This window comes from Cucurbita maxima, unplaced genomic scaffold (genome assembly GCF_002738345.1).
Source record: "Cucurbita maxima cultivar Rimu unplaced genomic scaffold, Cmax_1.0 Cma_Scf00004, whole genome shotgun sequence".
In the NCBI taxonomy this organism is placed as follows: Eukaryota; Viridiplantae; Streptophyta; class Magnoliopsida; order Cucurbitales; family Cucurbitaceae; genus Cucurbita; species Cucurbita maxima.
Genome location: NW_019272020.1, coordinates 4875708 through 4892814, shown reverse-complemented (window position 1 = coordinate 4892814; position 17107 = coordinate 4875708). Strand labels below are relative to the sequence as shown.

The following is a 17107-nucleotide window of genomic DNA, read 5'->3' as shown; positions in this document are numbered from 1 at the left end:
TATTATAATATAAGATTTGAAAAAATAGAGAAATAAAAAATAAAAAATAAAAAAAAATATTTTTGGATTGATGGATCATGTGTACCTGACTAATTTTCAGCACAATTGGAGGGTTAAAGTTGCTTTTAATTATTATTATTAATAAAGAAAAAAAAACAAGAATATCGGTTTATACTAAATTGCCATTTTTGTGGCTAAATACAAAATGGTAATTTCACATTTGGAATTCCATAATTTGTTGCCCATATTTGGAAGGTTAGTGAATGAATTACCTGTAATGCGTAATGGATACTGTGTAGCTTCTTTGCATTTAATTACCTGCTTCGTTCATTTCACAGAAAATAATGGGAATTTGTTTATTTCTTCTTAAATTAAATTATTTTATTTTCTTTTTTTTAAAAAAAAACCCTAATTTTAATATGATTTATTCAAGAAGTTGCTATTATGTATGTAATACACAATTATTTCCCTTCCGCTGGACATGTAAATAACCACCTAAGATATTTATAATTTTACTTCTTACGGAAACTTTTACACTAACTCATTTTTTTATGGTCTAGTAAATAATTGACGGTGGAGATCAATTAAACAATGGTACCTTATGGGTTCTATTTATTATAAGCTCAACGGTCGAGAAGAAAAAAATCTTTGTCGTTGTTGACTCGGAACTCATACGATGAAATTAATAAACATATCTAGATATAGCAAGGTTAATTTACGAATTTGTCCTTCATGTCTCCGAATTGTAAACAACGAGCGAGTGATGTATTCGGCATAATTATTAAAATATTGAATAGGTTCGTAAATAAGTCACATATATATTAGACACAAAATTAGGGTTTACCCTGTTGGTAAACAAGCAAAAAATGAGAGTTTGGTGAAAAAAAAGATGCAATTCAGACCTAAAGTTGTAATTTAACTAAATAACAAATATTTTCTAAAATAATAATAATAATAATAAATAAAAAGCAAAAATAATTAATTAAGGTAGAAAAATATAAGCTAAACTAATTTTTTAAGATACCTAACTCTTAATTTTCAATAATAACTTTAAGAAACCATTAATATTTTATTTCAAAAATACCAAAATTTTCATTTATAAATACCCTTATCATTAATAATACTATATTTAAAAAATACACATACAAAAAAAATTAAAAATTAAAAACTTTTTTTACCATTAATATATAGATAAAAATAGTATATCGATACCTTATAAATTATCTTGTTTAATGTTATACTTGTTCCATGATGAAAATCTCACATCCACTGCTTTAGGGAAGGATCATAATCCAAAAATATTATTTTATTGGTTCGAGTCATTTTGGGCTCAGAGTGGGTGTGTCATTTTTTAAAAAGTTAGACATAAGACTACTTTTCAAAATTAAAAGAATATCAAAGTGGACGTGTATTGTTTTTTAAAAGTGTAGACGTGTTTTAAAATGTTAGACGAGTTAAATAGCATTTTTCAAAGTTAAAAGAATATTTTTGAAACTTTGTTCGGAAGGGTTGAATGAAGCATTATGTGTCCGGGTGTGGTATTAGTTATATGGTGTGTGGTTTAAAGTTTAAATAGCAATGTAAATGAGGCAATGGGGACATTAGAAAAGAAGAAGGCAGATGATGCATTAAAATAGGAATGAGTGTGCCATTTATTTCTCAAGTATTTGTAAGCGGCATTTCGTCGAACACCTTACACACAAACACAACACACACAACCCATTCATACATATTTCAAATCATAGCCTTAAATTATATGTCTTTAGCAGCTGCATGACCCACACCCACACTTGCAATTGTCTACGCACGAGCATTTGCAGTCACATCCACCCTCCTCAAAGTTCCTGCTTTCACAAAACACACCTTTTTAATTATATGCAAAATTTTATGATATATATATATATATATATAAATATAAATGCAAATTCATACTCTTTCATGGGACCAACATCACGTTTGCATCTGCAACAAAAAAACAAAGTATGAAAAACAGTCAGTTTCTGATTTTCTCGGGAAAATAAAATTTCCAAATTTTCTCGAGAAACAAACAGAAAATAAGAAGGAAGGTGGGCAAGAGAAGATACTGACGAGCAGTTGTTGAGGCTGCAATTGCAGGCAGCGTCACATCCACACTTCGGCATTTTTCTTTTTCCGTACACAAAAATTAAATCTCAAATTGTTTTTTTGATTTTTGGTCGAAGAACTTTGAGCTTGCTGGTTTCAAACTCTCAATTTCAAGCGATATTTATAGTCGCGTGTTGGATGCTATCCACCGTCCACGTGTTGCAATCTCATTCGCTTCCCAAACGCGCATCTCTACTTTTTTTTTTTTTTTTTCTTTTCTAAATTCCGTTTATAATATTATTTTATATTCCATGGTTTCGTATTTCTCTTTTATTTTTCTAAATCGATTATTCTCTTTTTTTAATTGTTTTTTCATTTTTATTTCTTGTAATTGAAGAGAGTGAATAGTTTTAATGGAAAAAATCAATTTTTAATTTAAGTAATTTTGAGCTAATTTTAAGTGAAAATAATGATTAATCAATTATAAATGGTATAAATTAATTTAATTATGATAATTTAGTGTTTGAATTGATTTTTTCTTGCTAAAACGACACCGTTTTAAGGGAGATTGAGTTGGCCGGTTCAAAAGCTCTGGCCATAATGAAATGGACCGTCCTTAAGCGGTTGGTCCACTTTCATTAAAAACTCTGACGATTGAATCCTTTTGTCTTTGTATTTTAGAGTTCGGCTAAATAAATCACTTTTTAAAAATATTTTTCTGTTCTTATTTTTAATAATTTTAATTTTCATCATTTTCAATAAAAAAAAAAAATCTTTATTTGGTAAGTATTTTTTTTCTCCTTTTATTCTAGTAATGCCAAAATAGTTATTATTTATTCAATTATTTTATTTAAAAAATGGATAAAATTCAAACAAATATTTTTTAAAAGAAAATTGCGTTGGGTACTTTAGTAAAAAAATTAAAATATTAAAGGGAAAATTTAAAATCAACTACATAATAGGAATATTCTAATATTTTAGAATAAATTTAATTATTAAAAATAAAAAAGTGAAAAGATTCTTTTATTTTTGGATTCCCAATAAATGTCTCAATATGTCTCTAAAACCAGAAAAAGACATGTTGAAATGTTGATTAAAATTAATTTATTTATTCTCTTATCGAATTTAAATTTTATAATAAATAGAAAATTTAAAAAAAAAAAAAAAAAACTCACAAACGCCTGAAAATCAGGCATGGAGACTTTGTATTTTTTAAAAATAATTATTTAAAAAATACATTTAATTGGTTATTTATAATAATAAAATAAAACTTGTTAAAGCATGAGAAGAAGATGAAGTATGCTAAAGTGTACATTCCATAGTAATGGAAAATGGGCCCTTAGAATTTCACCTTTTTCAACTATGGAAGGCACAAAAACAAAAACTCCAATTTTCTTTATTTTTTTCTTCCCACATAAATAAAAAAAAATTGGTCTTTTTCTGAAGGAAAAAACAAAATAAAAAATAATAATTGGCTTTAAAATAATATAATCTTGATATAAGAAATTTTTTAAAATTTAAATTTAAATGAAAACTAACTAACATGGTTTTTTTTTTTTATATATATATATAAATATTAATAATTTTTTAGTTAGAATAATATTCTTCATTTTGTTGGGATTGAAAAATTAGATTATTCGTTTGAAAAAGTATAATAAAAATAATAAAACTTTGAATGGATGGATATTTTGGTGGGTGGAGAATGAAAGTGGTCACTTATGGAGTGTGGGCCATACAGCCCATATCGAACTTTGACTTCCACCACTTCAATAAGTTTAATATATGAATTTAATGTCTCAATATTAAAAAAAAAAAAAAAAAAAAATTAAAATTTCTCATTTTTTTTTCGCATACTGTTTAAACTCAATAAATGTATGGGATATATAATTTAATTTTGTATTTAATATTAATATTTGTATTCAATAAATATATGAGATACCGTTTAAATTAAAGTTTTTTTTAGAGGTCAAACGACATTAATCTCATATTTTACAGTTTAAGTAAATATATGTTTTTTTTTCAATTATATATTTCTACGAACTATTAGTTATTTTTTTAGTTATTTAAATCTTGGCCGTAAAATATATATATATATATATTTTTTGTAGGTATATATGTTAATATATTGAATTATGCTAAAAAAAACATTTACTAATTTCAGCACAAATAAATATAAAATATTTTGTAACCTCACAGATATCGATGAAGAAAAAGAGGCTTAGCCCAATACCTTTTTGGTTTGGGCTAAGCCTGTTCCTCGAGCCCAAGTGGTTTGGGCTAACGACCCATATCCGTATCCTCAGCTATATCCAAGGGATGACCCATATCTTTTTGCTCACTCATCATTCAAAATTCTCCTTTAGGAATGTGTAGTTTAAGAATGTTTATGAGTTTAGTCGAGTTGGGTTTAGATATTTTTTTAGACCAATCTCGTGGTTTCATGTAAATCTTTTCAAATCAAGCAACTTTTTTAAATAACGAATCCAACTCAAACATAAAATATTTGAGTTGAGATTGTTGGGATTGCTCGTATTGTTCGAATCATTTATTTTAATTTTTTGTTTTAATAAAATTAAAATGGTGATAAGTAAAACACATATTTATTTATTTTCAAACACTTAATTAAGATCAGCAACTCAGTTTCAATATATATTGATGAAAAATTTATTGGGAACTGTTGGGAGTGAGTCGGACATGGGTTAATTTAGGGAATAATCATTGGTTTATAAGTAAAGAAATACATTTTCATTAGTGTGAGACCTTTTGTGAAAGCTCAAAGCAAAGACATGCGAGTTTATGGTCAAAGTGAACAATATGATACGAGAGTCGTGATTCCTAACATGGTATCAGAGTCATGCCATAAACTTAGCAATGACAATAAAATCCTTAAATATAGGTGTACTTTGTTCGAGGGCTACAGAAGAAAGTAGGAGAAATTTGGTGGCGGATGAAATATGAAAAAGAAATTCAAATACAACTTTATTTATTTATTCATTATAATAATTATTATTTCTTCCATCTTTGAGAAAAATCGAAGCCTTTACATTCAATGGACCACGTCAACTTCATTATCTTTTTATTTTGGGGCCATTGAGACATTCTAATTTTAGAAAGTCTTTTGAGGAGAAAAGTGAACGAATTCCTGAGATAGTGACACGTGTCAAAATTTTCCCTTTATATTTTCAATGTTTATCTCTAAATATATCGTCTCCAATTTTATTCCAAGGAAAAGATAGTTCCTTTAATGTTTTATGATTTATTCTTAATTTTTTTTAATTAATTATCGTTTTAATCCTTAAATTTCATTTCTTAGTTTCTAATTTTTTTTATTTAACTTTCGAATTCATATTGTGAAAGTTTTAAATTAAACTTTCAATTTAAACAATTCATTCAATTAAACTCATAATTTAATTATTATTTTTTAAATAATTCATACAAAAAAAAAAAAAAAAAAAGCGTTCATATTTGTTTAGTTTCAATTAATTAAGCCAATATGGAAGCATTAATGAGCAATTGAAACTTTAAATGCTTAATTTTTCTAGAATTAATAATTTGATTTATAAAAATAAATGTGAAACAAAGAAATGCGTCTGCATTTCTTTAAATGGAATGTTAGGTGAGAATTGAAAATGCATCAATTTCCTAACCTCTCCCTAAAATTACATAAATAGAAAGAGGGAAATTTTATTTTACACGTGTAATTTAGCTACATATAGGTTACCACTAAATTCAAACCAAATAATGAAAGGCTGCCACCAATTTTATTTTCAATAAAAAATAAATTATTTATGGAAAAATTAACAAGCTTTCCATGTCTATTACCTTAATGAAAATAATTCAAATTCAAAAAGAATAAAGAAATAAAATAATATGACGTGGCATATGCTGATTGGTTAAATAGGAACTATCTTCACTGCACGTTCATGTAGTTGAAAATTAAAAGAATTAAAAGTCTGGAAACTAATTAATTTATATTTGGGTTTTAAGTTAAGATAAATGATTATTCGTTATTTATTTGATACGAAATTTCAAACATTGACTTTTGGATTTTACTAAGATCCTACATAATAATAATAATAACAATAATAATAATGATAAAATAAAAGAGGAAAAATAATCGAACTATCTCTTTAATTGAAAATTCCTAAAATTTCCAATTCTTTTGCTTTTAGTTTAATGCAGGTCAACGACCTAATGAATAAAATAATAATAAAAAAAAGCAGCAAGTATTTTTTAGAGAAAAGAAAATTTTAAAAAGCAACAAACAAAAAAACAAATATGAATACCACTTCTAAAAGTCAACTGTTCTCTCTCTCTCCCCTCTTTCTCTCTCATTAACAATTTCTGAGCTATCAAACTTCTTCCGGTTTGAGGCGCACGATCTCTCTCTCACATTGAGAGAGAGAGAGAGAGAGAGTATTTTGCAATGATCAATCAAATCAAACAGCAGAGAAGATAAATTCTCTTTTTTTTGTTTTCTTATTTCATATGGGTAATCATATTGGGAAGATTGGCCACTGCTTCGCCGGCGCCGGCGATATTTCCAGTCGTTATGGTCCTGCCGACATAATCTCCGACCCCCACGACGGCGGTTTTGGCCACTCCTTTTACTATCTCCCACCCGACCCACAAACCCTCTCCTCCTTCAAAGCTTTCCCCGAAGACTACATCTCTCCAGCGACCATTTTCCGGTCGATTTCCGGCGCCTCTGTAAGCGCCAACGTCTCAACGCCGCTGTCCACGTCTCTGGTCGATCTATATCCTTATAGCACCACGTTTGATCGGGCCGCTGCTTTCGATTGCTCGAATTCCTTTGCCTCTGTGCCGTTACAGCCGGTGCCACGCCACTCGATGTCGGGAAATTTCGGTGGAAACCCTTCTTCGGGTCCAATGGAGAGAGGGTTCTTATCCGGACCCTTGGCCGCCCGGAGCATCGAATCGTGCCCGATAGATCGAGTGGTTTACTCCGGCTCGATTGAGAAGGGCGGCGGACCTGAGAAATTGCAGAGAAGCGTCTCTAACGGCGGCGTTGGAGATAGACAACCGAAATCGAAAAGAAGAAGTCTCATTCGGATTCTGAAGAGAGCCATATCCAAAACCATTTCTCGAAACCAGAAGGCTGCGAGTTCATACAAACATGAGAATGCAGCTCAGACTCAAAGCAGTGTTCATTTGAGCAGCCACGCCAGTTTGGCGCAGGAAGACGATGGCGATTACTTTGTCGGCGGTCAGGGCGTACAGTGGGCACAGGGGAAGGCCGGCGAGGATAGAGTTCACGTGGTGATATTGGAGGAAAATGGTTGGGTTTTTGTCGGAGTTTATGATGGATTCAACGGGCCTGATGCTCCTGATTACTTACTCGCTAATCTCTACACTGCCGTTCTCAAAGAGCTCAAGGGTTTGATATGGAATGATAAGTTGGATTCAACTGCAACCACGTCTTCCATGAACTCATCCAACTCTGCTTTAATTGAGGAAGACGATCATGGAACAACCCACATAAAAACTCAGGCTAATGTTCATCAACCTACAGTGAACTTTTCGGCAGAAAATAGGACGAGACAGCTGATGAAGAAGGGCGATCAGGATCCAGAGAATTGGAAATGGGAAAGGGAAAGGGAAAGCATAGGATTAGATCACCACAACATATGGGATGAATCAACAACAATCAATCATTCTGAGGTGTTGAATGCTCTATCTGAAGCATTGAAAAAAACAGAGGAATCATATCTGCAGAATGCAGACAAGATGGCCACAAGAAATCCTGAGCTAGCTCTAATGGGTTCTTGTGTTTTGGTTATGTTAATGAGAGGAGAAGATGTGTACCTGATGAATGTAGGAGACAGCCGTGCAATTGTAGCGCAGCAACTCGAACCATACAGAGACTTGGAGAGAATCAATGAAGGAACACTACGGGTATTAGAATCCCCTGAAAGATTAACAGCCTTAGCTTCCCATCAGCTTACGATGGACCACAGCACGTACACAGAGGAGGTAATGTTCTTGTCAATATCACTCATCTTCCACTAAGCACTGCATTTAGATTACATGCATTTATGAGAGAACTTGAATATCATCAGGAAGTTCAGAGGATCAAGAATGCTCATTCTGACGACCCTTCAGCAATTATGAATGACAGGGTGAAAGGTTATTTGAAAATCACACGGGCGTTTGGTGCTGGCTTTCTGAAACAGGTCTTTCCAAATTTCCAAACCTTGTAGTCTGCTAGAATGTAAGACAAATATGGTACTGATGAAATGAGTGTTTTGCAGCCAAAGTGGAATGACGCATTGCTAGAGATGTTCAGAATAGACTATGTGGGAAATTCACCTTACATCACCTGTGATCCAACTCTGTGCCATTATAAACTCAGCCCAACTGACAGATTCTTGATATTGTCGTCTGATGGACTCTATCAATACTTTACAAATGAAGAAGCTGTTGCTCAAGTAGAGTCCTTCATTGCTTCTTTCCCTGAAGGAGATCCTGCTCAAAATCTCATTGAAGAAGTATTGTTCCGAGCAGCTAAAAAATATGGTAAGAAACAAGAAAGGAAGATAAAAGAAAAGAAACAAATACAGCATATATGTTAGGAGTATGAACTTTACTTACTGATGTGATTTGGAAAACATGCAGGAATGGCCTTCCATGAGCTGCTTGATATCCCACAAGGGGAGCGGCGGAAGTACCACGACGACGTTTCAGTGATCATCATTTCATTAGAAGGAAGAATTTGGCATTGGTTGATGTAAATAAAGATACTAGCCAATAGAAATCAAAGATAACAACAGTAGGTGGGCCAAATAATTCTGCCATTTATTTCATTGATTCTTCTTCTTCAACCTTCAACACAGAGAGTGTAGAGTTGTTCAGCTTCCTCTTGCCTGTCTTCCACCCCAAATTGTGCGTGCGTGCGTGTGTTGCAACTTGCATCCAATACAAATACATTCCAACGCAGAACTGTTTGGAAAATTTCAGCAATTTTGTTTAGCAGACTTAAGAAGTTTCTTCTCTAGGAGTCCTGACTTCCTACCAACCCACCCACCCAAAATAAACAATCAATCATTTACAACTCTACTAAATTTTATTTGAATTTGAGCTTGTTGGTGGAAATGGAGCTGGGGATCAAAATTTTATGTCCCATTCCCAATAAAAGAAAAGAAAGACAAAGTAATCAGCCTTTGAATCCTCTTCCTCCACCCACCCAACCCCTCTTGGAAATGGAAATCTCGGTCAGACTACACAAAGCATCCATCACAGACTGAGTTATTCGTTATTTGGTTACCATGCAATTAATCATAATTAAATAGCTTAATACATTTTAGCTATTTATTAGTTATAAATCTATTCTGATATTTAGTCAATGGTTTAGAAATTTCTAGATTGAGACTTTTGTACGGATAGACTTGTGAACACTTTAGTTATGGTAATAGGTTACCACTAGTACATATAAGAAAATTTTCTCTCTCCGAACTATGTAAATCGTTGTCTCTTTGTATATTTCTGTTTGTGAGTGGATAAGTATGATCAATCTTGCTTCCACTTCTACACCAATAAGAAAAATAAGACCTTGTGTGAAGCCGGCCTAGGATGGGTCTGTTACTATCATAAATCCCTTGGAAAGGAGGACCAGTACATTTCTTTGGACTTTTACCTCCGATGGTTATTGATCATGTAGGTGGATCTCCAGTTTGAATTCCACCGAAAAAAAGTAAGCGGTTGTAAGACAAAAGACTATGCCATAAAATAAGATAAAGGATAGTGGATGCAAATTCGTTTTCAAAATAATCAGAGCATTCAAAACCCCACTTGCACATTTATGGCTGACACAGAGCACGTAAGAATCTAATAACATCAAGGGCTAGAAAGAATGATAATTCAGATCTAGTTACTAGAAAATGATGCAAATTAGTTGAACGGAGAATATGAATGGAACAAGCTTAAGAAAATGATGGTACAGTTTGAGTAAAGACAGTGGCAGGAAACAAAGAAGCAACGTGGGCAAGTGAAAGATAGTACCTTCAGAAGATTTAGGTTCCATGTATTATCATTACCACCAAGTTCTGCCAAAAGTCCTAGCGATGCTACATTGATGATAGACAAATATTGTTATTTATTCCTCACAGGGACAATTGAGTACTTAAAAAATTAAGAAAACAAGAAGCAAATATTTCACTATTTCATACTGGATATAGCCTGTAAGCTGAATAAGGATACAAATCAGGACAATAATCCAGAATAGGAGCCAACACTTCTAGTTGAAAGAATCATAGAATAGAGAGATAAGAACGTACAGTCCAGGAGGATTTGAAATCTTCGGGTCCCAACTTCGGAAGTTCCCACTGCAGCATTTCTGAGCTTGAGGTACATGAAATATCTCGTCCTTAAACATCAGTGAGGATAAATATTTCAGCTAATTTTACTAAGAAAATGCAATTGAGAACAAACAAACTCCAAATTTAAAAAATTCGAAACGAATATGACGAAAAACATACCATGTTCGGATCGGAAACAATGCGGTAAACGAGAATGGAGATAGGAACCACCCACAAACTCTTAATGGCGGCTACGGCGATTCAGATTCTAGGCGAGATGAACAATCTACATCTTTCTGAATCAGGGCAACAAAATGGATAATGTTAAGAATCTGAATTTGAAGTCATCGCTAAGCTAGGGTTCAGGTTCGGCTCAAGAATGAAGACCGAATTGAAATTTGGGATAATGGACATGCGCGCTGCCGTTTACGCGGGAAACATATGGCAGGCGATGATTCCACCTCCGCTGCCAACAGCTCCATATTTTTTAAGCCCCGATCCTGACCCAATTCAAATCAATAAAAGTTGACAATCCTCTCAAAAGAAAAATGAGGCCAAATTATTGCATATAGCCATAATCATAAATTAGTTAAAATCTTAAAAACAACATCTTTGACGAAGGATAAATTATTCAAAATTTCCTCACTGGTCACCATATTCAGAAGAATAAAAAAATGAAAATAACACAATAGACTTGGCACCAAAGGGATTATAAGTGATAACTGAATGATTGACAAAAAGACCAGCTATCACTCCGTTCATTAAAGGTTGACGACCATACATTATGATAAGACAAGATACAAAAAGAAGGGAAAACATGGAAAAATGGAGTTGAACGAAAGAAGGAATATCAAGCAGCAATTTCTTTCTCACGTAAAACGGTACCGAACTTGACACGTGTTTGCTCGTGATTAGAAGCATTTCCTGTGGACAATTGAGGGGCCAGACTCATCATACTCAGCCTTAGCAATCCACATCTGCATAGAAGCAAGCCAAATATGTAAGTTCGAGACCCTACATCAAACATAATGTGCATTGTGATGAGAAGGAAAACGCCTTGAAATAAACTCACCTGCTGGAAAGTGCTCAAGGACGCCAAGATGGAACCTCCAATCCACACACTGTACTTCCTTTCAGGCGGCGCAACCACCTTAATCTTCATGCTGCTCGGGGCCAAGGCTGTGATCTCCTTGCTCATTCTATCAGCAATTCCAGGGAACATGGTTGAACCACCACTGAGCACAATGTTTCCATACAAATCTTTCCTGATGTCAACATCACATTTCATGATGGAATTGTATGTTGTCTCATGAATACCAGCAGCTTCCATTCCGATCATGGATGGCTGGAAAAGGACTTCCGGGCATCGGAAACGCTCAGCGCCAATGGTAATCACCTGACCATCTGGCAATTCATAACTCTTCTCAACTGAAGAGCTGGTCTTAGAGGTTTCTAATTCTTGCTCAAAGTCAAGGGCAATGTAGGCCAACTTTTCCTTCATATCTCTCACAATTTCACGCTCAGCTGAAGTGGTGAATGAATAACCACGCTCAGTCAAAATTTTCATGAGGGCGTCAGTCAGGTCACGGCCAGCAAGATCAATACGTAGGATAGCATGCGGAAGGGCATATCCCTCGTAGATGGGGACTGTGTGACTGACACCATCTCCAGAATCTAGCACAATGCCTACAACAAAGCAGAATAACTTCACGAGGCAGGCTCAATAAACATAATCTCTCAATTCGCCTACTTTTCATCAGCGAAAAGTACAGAAGTAACTTTACAGAAGATAGTGACACATGTTCTATTTTAAACACCAATGAGAAAGTTACCAGTTGTACGACCACTGGCATAAAGGGAAAGAACAGCTTGAATGGCTACGTACATAGCTGGTGCATTGAAGGTCTCAAACATAATCTGGGTCATCTTCTCACGGTTAGCTTTGGGATTGAGTGGTGCCTCAGTTAGAAGAATTGGATGTTCTTCTGGAGCGACACGAAGTTCATTGTAGAAAGTGTGATGCCAAATCTTCTCCATGTCATCCCAGTTGCTGACAATTCCGTGCTCAATAGGGTATTTGAGAGTCAAAATACCACGCTTGGACTGAGCCTCGTCCCCAACATAAGCATCTTTCTGCCCCATTCCAACCATAACACCTGTATGGCGAGGGCGACCAACAATGCTAGGGAAGACAGCCCTTGGAGCATCATCCCCAGCAAACCCAGCCTGATAAACAACAGGAAAATTACAATTTAAGTTTTCTTCTGTTGAATAGAACGAGGATCACAACTAGACGTTTAGAATGAAATTTTTTATTTCACGCATCGATTCATGAGCATTGTATTTACAAATTTTAAAATAAAATAAAAATTTTCAGAAAATTTGATCCTCAACTGAAGGTAAAATTCCATCACCTTAACCATTCCTGTTCCATTATCACAGACAAGAGGCTGGATGTCCTCGTTCTCAGCCATCTTTTATATTGTCTGCAAAAGAATTTTAGATTGCATCAAACGTATATAAAAGAAAAGGTGAATATGGAATGGTTCTTTCAGAGATAGGATGAAAGCAATATGCTAAGATCCCCAATCTTATGTTTAAGGAAAATAATCGGTCTACAAATTCATCAATCGTGATAGCCGTATGCAACAACAAAATTTTGAAAGGCGGAATTCCACAATCCACCGAAGACCCTTGACATACAACATATCTGAGAAATTTGAAAGCTGGAACTTATGGAAACTCGTGAGACTCGAATAAATTACACTATTACAATAACGCAAGGAAATAAAATGACCCTTTCTGATATTCAAAAAACGACTTGATCATAAGTAAAATATCTAATGTCTATCCTCTGCTACTTGCAGAATACGGCAGATCATGGCCTGATCGGTACTGCACAGTCATTTCAGAAAACTCACACTCTGATTGCAAAAACATCCAGGCAAATAATACGCCACAATGATTAAATTCTAAGAATCTGCATTTTGATTATTGATATAGGAGAAACTAGTCGTTATGCTACTGAAGTATTACTCGAAATAATCTAAATAATCTTTCTGTGCAGCAAGGCCAGTTCAATAAAACTCAAATTATTAACAAATAAATAAGAAGGAAAAATAAAACTCCAGAAGAATCAAGCTCCAATCAATATCCGTTCAGTAGAGCCAACAAAACAAGAATGCGAAGAGCATCAATCAAACAGTCATATCTAAAGCTAGAACATCCAAAAAGCTACCAAAGCATTGCGTCAACTCCAAAGAAAGCAGCAAATCATTGAGCAGGAGGAAATGCCGATCGTTTGGAAAGAAATTCGAGAATCAAAATCAGTACATTACGATGAAAATGTAGAGACGAGCATTCATCGAAAGATCAGAGTGAAAATTTTGCAGTACCTTTTTTCGAAACCGTTGAAATCGAGAGCGTTTTCGCTCGAACTTGATTTCTTAGCTAGCAGCTACCCGCCTCCCGAGGAGTTTATTTTTAAAAATCGCAGATACAAAACAAAACAAAAAAAAAAAAAAAAAAAAAAAAAAAAAAAAAAAAAAAAAAAAAAAAAAAAAACGGAAAACGGACGATGCAAAAAGACGGAGTCGACGAAAAATAAAAATAAAATGGGAAATAGGAAACGAAGCTCTGCCCCAAATGAAATGCGACTCAAATGCACCTCAAATTCGGTCTCATTCTGACCGATCCTTGGTCCAGAATCCGATATAACCACTGGATCTACGGCCCACATGACGCGTCAATTTGATCTGGGTCGCCGGTGGATCCAGCTGTCGTTCTCTCTCTGGGACCAAAATAACCCTCCACTTACATGTTATTTAAACGAAAATGAAAATTGGATAATTAATTTAGATGATTCGTAATTTCATTTTTTTCAATATAAAATTGAATTGTTCTCTCTTTCGTATATGTTTTCTAATTACAATAATTTTTTAAACTTTTTTTTTCAACCTTTCTTTAAAAATATTCCAAAATTTTATATTTTATTTCAAAAAAAAAAAAAGTCTAAAAAAAATATTTGTACTAATAGAAACTATTAATATTTTATTTAAAATTTTTCATTAAATACTTTTTAAAAATTTCTATTTAAAAGTTTTTTTTTTTTAGTTTAAGGGCATTATAGAAATTTCGTTTGATTTTTTTATTTGTTTTTTAATGAAAATAGAGGAATTTAAATTATGACCTTTAACCATGGCTAATTATACAAAAGAAAAAAAAAACATGCTTATGCTTATTATTGAAAATCTTCGTACACTATATATTAAAACTGTCACACAAACATACGCTTTATTAATAAATGTCTTTTGAAAAAAAAAACATTTATTATATAAAAAGAAAAGGATAAGATATATGTTTTTTTTTTATTTAATTTTAGAATTTTTCAGATTCTTTTTTATTAATTAAATTTTTTTACTGTATTACAAAGTTGGAAAATAATAAATTTTTAATAATACACACATGGCCATAAAGTTATTGACCTTTTTTTTATAACTCATTTGAATCTTTCTCTATGTTTGAGTTATAATATTAAAACCACATAACTATGCATTAAAAGAAGATAAAAGGTTATAATAAATTAAATTTTAAAATATTATTTACCATAAATATAATACGTTGACATGGAAAGACTATAAATAAAAATTAATTTTAAAAATAAAAGTGTAATATTTTGAAAAGTAAGGTTTTACTATTTAAAAAAATGATAACTATTTTTCCTTTTTTATATTTACAAATATATTAATAGTAAGGGTAAGAAAATATATGGGGAAGGTCGACAGGTGGAGTGATAATTGCAACACGTGGAACATGATGGTTGGAGATGGGGAGGCAGCATCACAAAATCATATGAATCACTTCCGCCAATTTTAAATTAGCATCTTAATACTTTATTTATTTTATTTATTATTTTTTTTGCTTTCTCTAATTAAAACCCATGAAATTTCTGTTTAAAAGAAAACCTTTTAAACTTGATTTTTATATTACATAAACTAATTTTCATAATTTTGACTTGAATTATAAAGTTGGAATTTAAATGAAATGAAATGAAATTCGATTCAATTCCCAAATCCTTCGGATTCCAATAATTAATTCACTCAAATTAATGGGTGTATTCAAGTACTAAAAACATTTTATAGGATAAGAATTCAATCTCAAATTTCATAGGATTCCAAATACAATAAATGAGAGAAATATTATTATTACTGTCACATTTAGGTCTTTTAATATGTTAAATAAATTATAAATGGTCCTCAGCTGCTAGACATTCCGTCATAGACCTCATGTACTTTGAATGATGGAATTAACAAATAGTTCATCCATTTCTTTCTTTTTTTTTTTTTCTTTTTTTTTATTTATTTATTTATTATTATTATTGATTAAGTAAATAAATATTATATGAATGAGAGTGATCGTAAAAATATGATGATTAAAAATATTATACTAGAAAATTACTCAATAAAGTTGGTTTTTAGTAATTTAATTCATAATAATAAAAGAAAACAAAATACGAGATTCCCAACATTCGCACGTGCGAAGGAGGAGGGAGAGAGAGAAAAATGAAAGTAGAAAGTAGAAAGCGTTAGCTAGAAGGTGAGGGGAGGCGAAGGATCCAATGCTTTCATTAAAGCTTTCGTTTCTCCCCTTCTGCATTTCCACCTTCAGTTGAATGAAACCGTTTTCTCTCTCTACCCTGACAAAATCACACCTCCATTATTATTTATTCTTCTTCCCCATTCTCTAAGCTACCAACAACCTCCATTTTCATCATCAAATCCCCTTCTCCTTTCTCCATCAATCGTCATCATGGCCTCAGGATTCCAAGAAATCTCCCCACTCACGCACCCTCGCATTTCCTTCACCACCATTACTACGCCACAATCCTTCCGCGTCAATTTGAACGACGCCACGAACCAGATCGATTTCATTTTCGCTCTAAACGATGATCCTCCTCTCGCCTCCGATTCCGCTTCTCTCGATCGTTCCGCTCCACCAGACTCGATCTCCGACGACGACGACGGTTTCAGAACGCCGACGTCTTCAGATCATAAGATTCCGGTGGTTCAACAGTGTCCGCCGGCTCCTAGACGACCGAAGCCGATCTCCTGCTCCAGAACCTTGCCGAGAACTTCAGGTGTTCGTAGAGGTTTTCGTGTGTATATCTCAGACGAAATCGCGGACTCGATCTTCTGCTCCGATTTGCTGCACCAGAAGACTAAGAAAGCTCGGAAGAACGGTAATGGCGGTGAATGAAATGAAATTGTTAGTTTCTTTTTATTAATTAATCAACTGTCGATTTCTCCTGAGAGGAAAATCATCCAAAGATCCAGACCTCCGACGAATAGGAGACCAGGCACGAGCAAAATCCATGAATATCTGTGAAGTTCCACGTTTTCTTTTTGATGTATATCTGCCTAGTTATGAACGCCTTTTTGCTCCTCAATGAAGAATTTGGATATTCCACATGGTTTCTACAGTCACTTTGTGATCCTAGATTTTGATCTTTTCATACTTCATAATTTATTAGTTTAGAGGTTATAAGATAATGAATCATTTTATTTCTTGTTTCATTTTAAATTTGATATGAACGAACGAACTTCTGATAGCTGATTTAATTTTATTTGTATATTAACTTTATAATTATTTTGTAAAACTTTATCATAAGTTCTTTTAATTAAAAGTTTGACATTTCTAGTAAAAAAATATATATTAAGTTTGGTACCAAG

At 33.1% G+C, this 17107-nt stretch overlaps 2 protein-coding genes and 2 long non-coding RNA genes across 5 annotated transcripts; 1 reads left to right on the top strand and 3 right to left on the bottom strand.

The window, feature by feature from the left end:
• Positions 1–1621: 1621 nt before the first annotated feature.
• On the bottom strand, positions 1622–2229 carry LOC111478868. Its single transcript, XR_002717553.1, has 3 exons — positions 2089–2229; positions 1933–1962; positions 1622–1844 (listed from the first exon to the last, which is right to left on the bottom strand). It is a non-coding gene; the product is annotated as an uncharacterized LOC111478868 (long non-coding RNA).
• A 4323-nt stretch (positions 2230–6552) lies between these two features.
• LOC111478861 (probable protein phosphatase 2C 23) lies at positions 6553–9138 on the top strand. Its single transcript, XM_023123362.1, has 4 exons — positions 6553–8058; positions 8145–8258; positions 8337–8601; positions 8701–9138. The coding sequence occupies exons 1-4, from the start codon at positions 6553–6555 to the stop codon at positions 8814–8816; spliced, it is 2001 nt and encodes a 666-aa protein (XP_022979130.1). The 3' UTR covers positions 8817–9138.
• On the bottom strand, positions 7543–10077 carry LOC111478869. Its single transcript, XR_002717554.1, has 5 exons — positions 9634–10077; positions 8677–8907; positions 8395–8538; positions 7891–8286; positions 7543–7629 (listed from the first exon to the last, which is right to left on the bottom strand). It is a non-coding gene; the product is annotated as an uncharacterized LOC111478869 (long non-coding RNA).
• A 939-nt stretch (positions 10078–11016) lies between these two features.
• Positions 11017–13867, bottom strand: LOC111478866 (actin). Of its 2 annotated transcripts, XM_023123365.1 has the most exons (5): positions 13775–13867; positions 12794–12865; positions 12212–12605; positions 11452–12065; positions 11017–11356 (listed from the first exon to the last, which is right to left on the bottom strand). In XM_023123365.1, exons 2-5 carry the CDS (start codon positions 12851–12853, stop codon positions 11291–11293), a joined length of 1134 nt encoding a protein of 377 aa, XP_022979133.1. In that variant the 5' UTR covers positions 12854–12865; positions 13775–13867; the 3' UTR covers positions 11017–11290. The 2 variants fall into 2 exon arrangements, with proteins under 2 accessions (XP_022979133.1, XP_022979134.1); XM_023123366.1 differs by lacking the exons at positions 12794–12865; positions 13775–13867 and having other exon boundaries at positions 12265–12375.
• Positions 13868–17107: the final 3240 nt, after the last annotated feature.

What these genes read in the sequence shown, in the direction of transcription:
- LOC111478861 (XM_023123362.1), top strand. Translation starts at nt 6,553, where the DNA reads ATGGGTAATCATATTGGGAAGATTGGCCACTGCTTCGCCGGCGCCGGC. An exon ending in ACAGCACGTACACAGAGGAG is followed by an intron (nt 8,059 to 8,144) that starts GTAATGTTCTTG and finishes GAATATCATCAG; the next exon opens with GAAGTTCAGAGGATCAAGAA. An exon ending in GTGCTGGCTTTCTGAAACAG is followed by an intron (nt 8,259 to 8,336) that starts GTCTTTCCAAAT and finishes AGTGTTTTGCAG; the next exon opens with CCAAAGTGGAATGACGCATT.
- LOC111478866 (XM_023123365.1), bottom strand. Translation starts at nt 12,853, where the DNA reads ATGGCTGAGAACGAGGACATCCAGCCTCTTGTCTGTGATAATGGAACA. An exon ending in ATGGAACAGGAATGGTTAAG is followed by an intron (nt 12,606 to 12,793) that starts GTGATGGAATTT and finishes GTTGTTTATCAG; the next exon opens with GCTGGGTTTGCTGGGGATGA. An exon ending in TGCCAGTGGTCGTACAACTG is followed by an intron (nt 12,066 to 12,211) that starts GTAACTTTCTCA and finishes GCTTTGTTGTAG; the next exon opens with GCATTGTGCTAGATTCTGGA.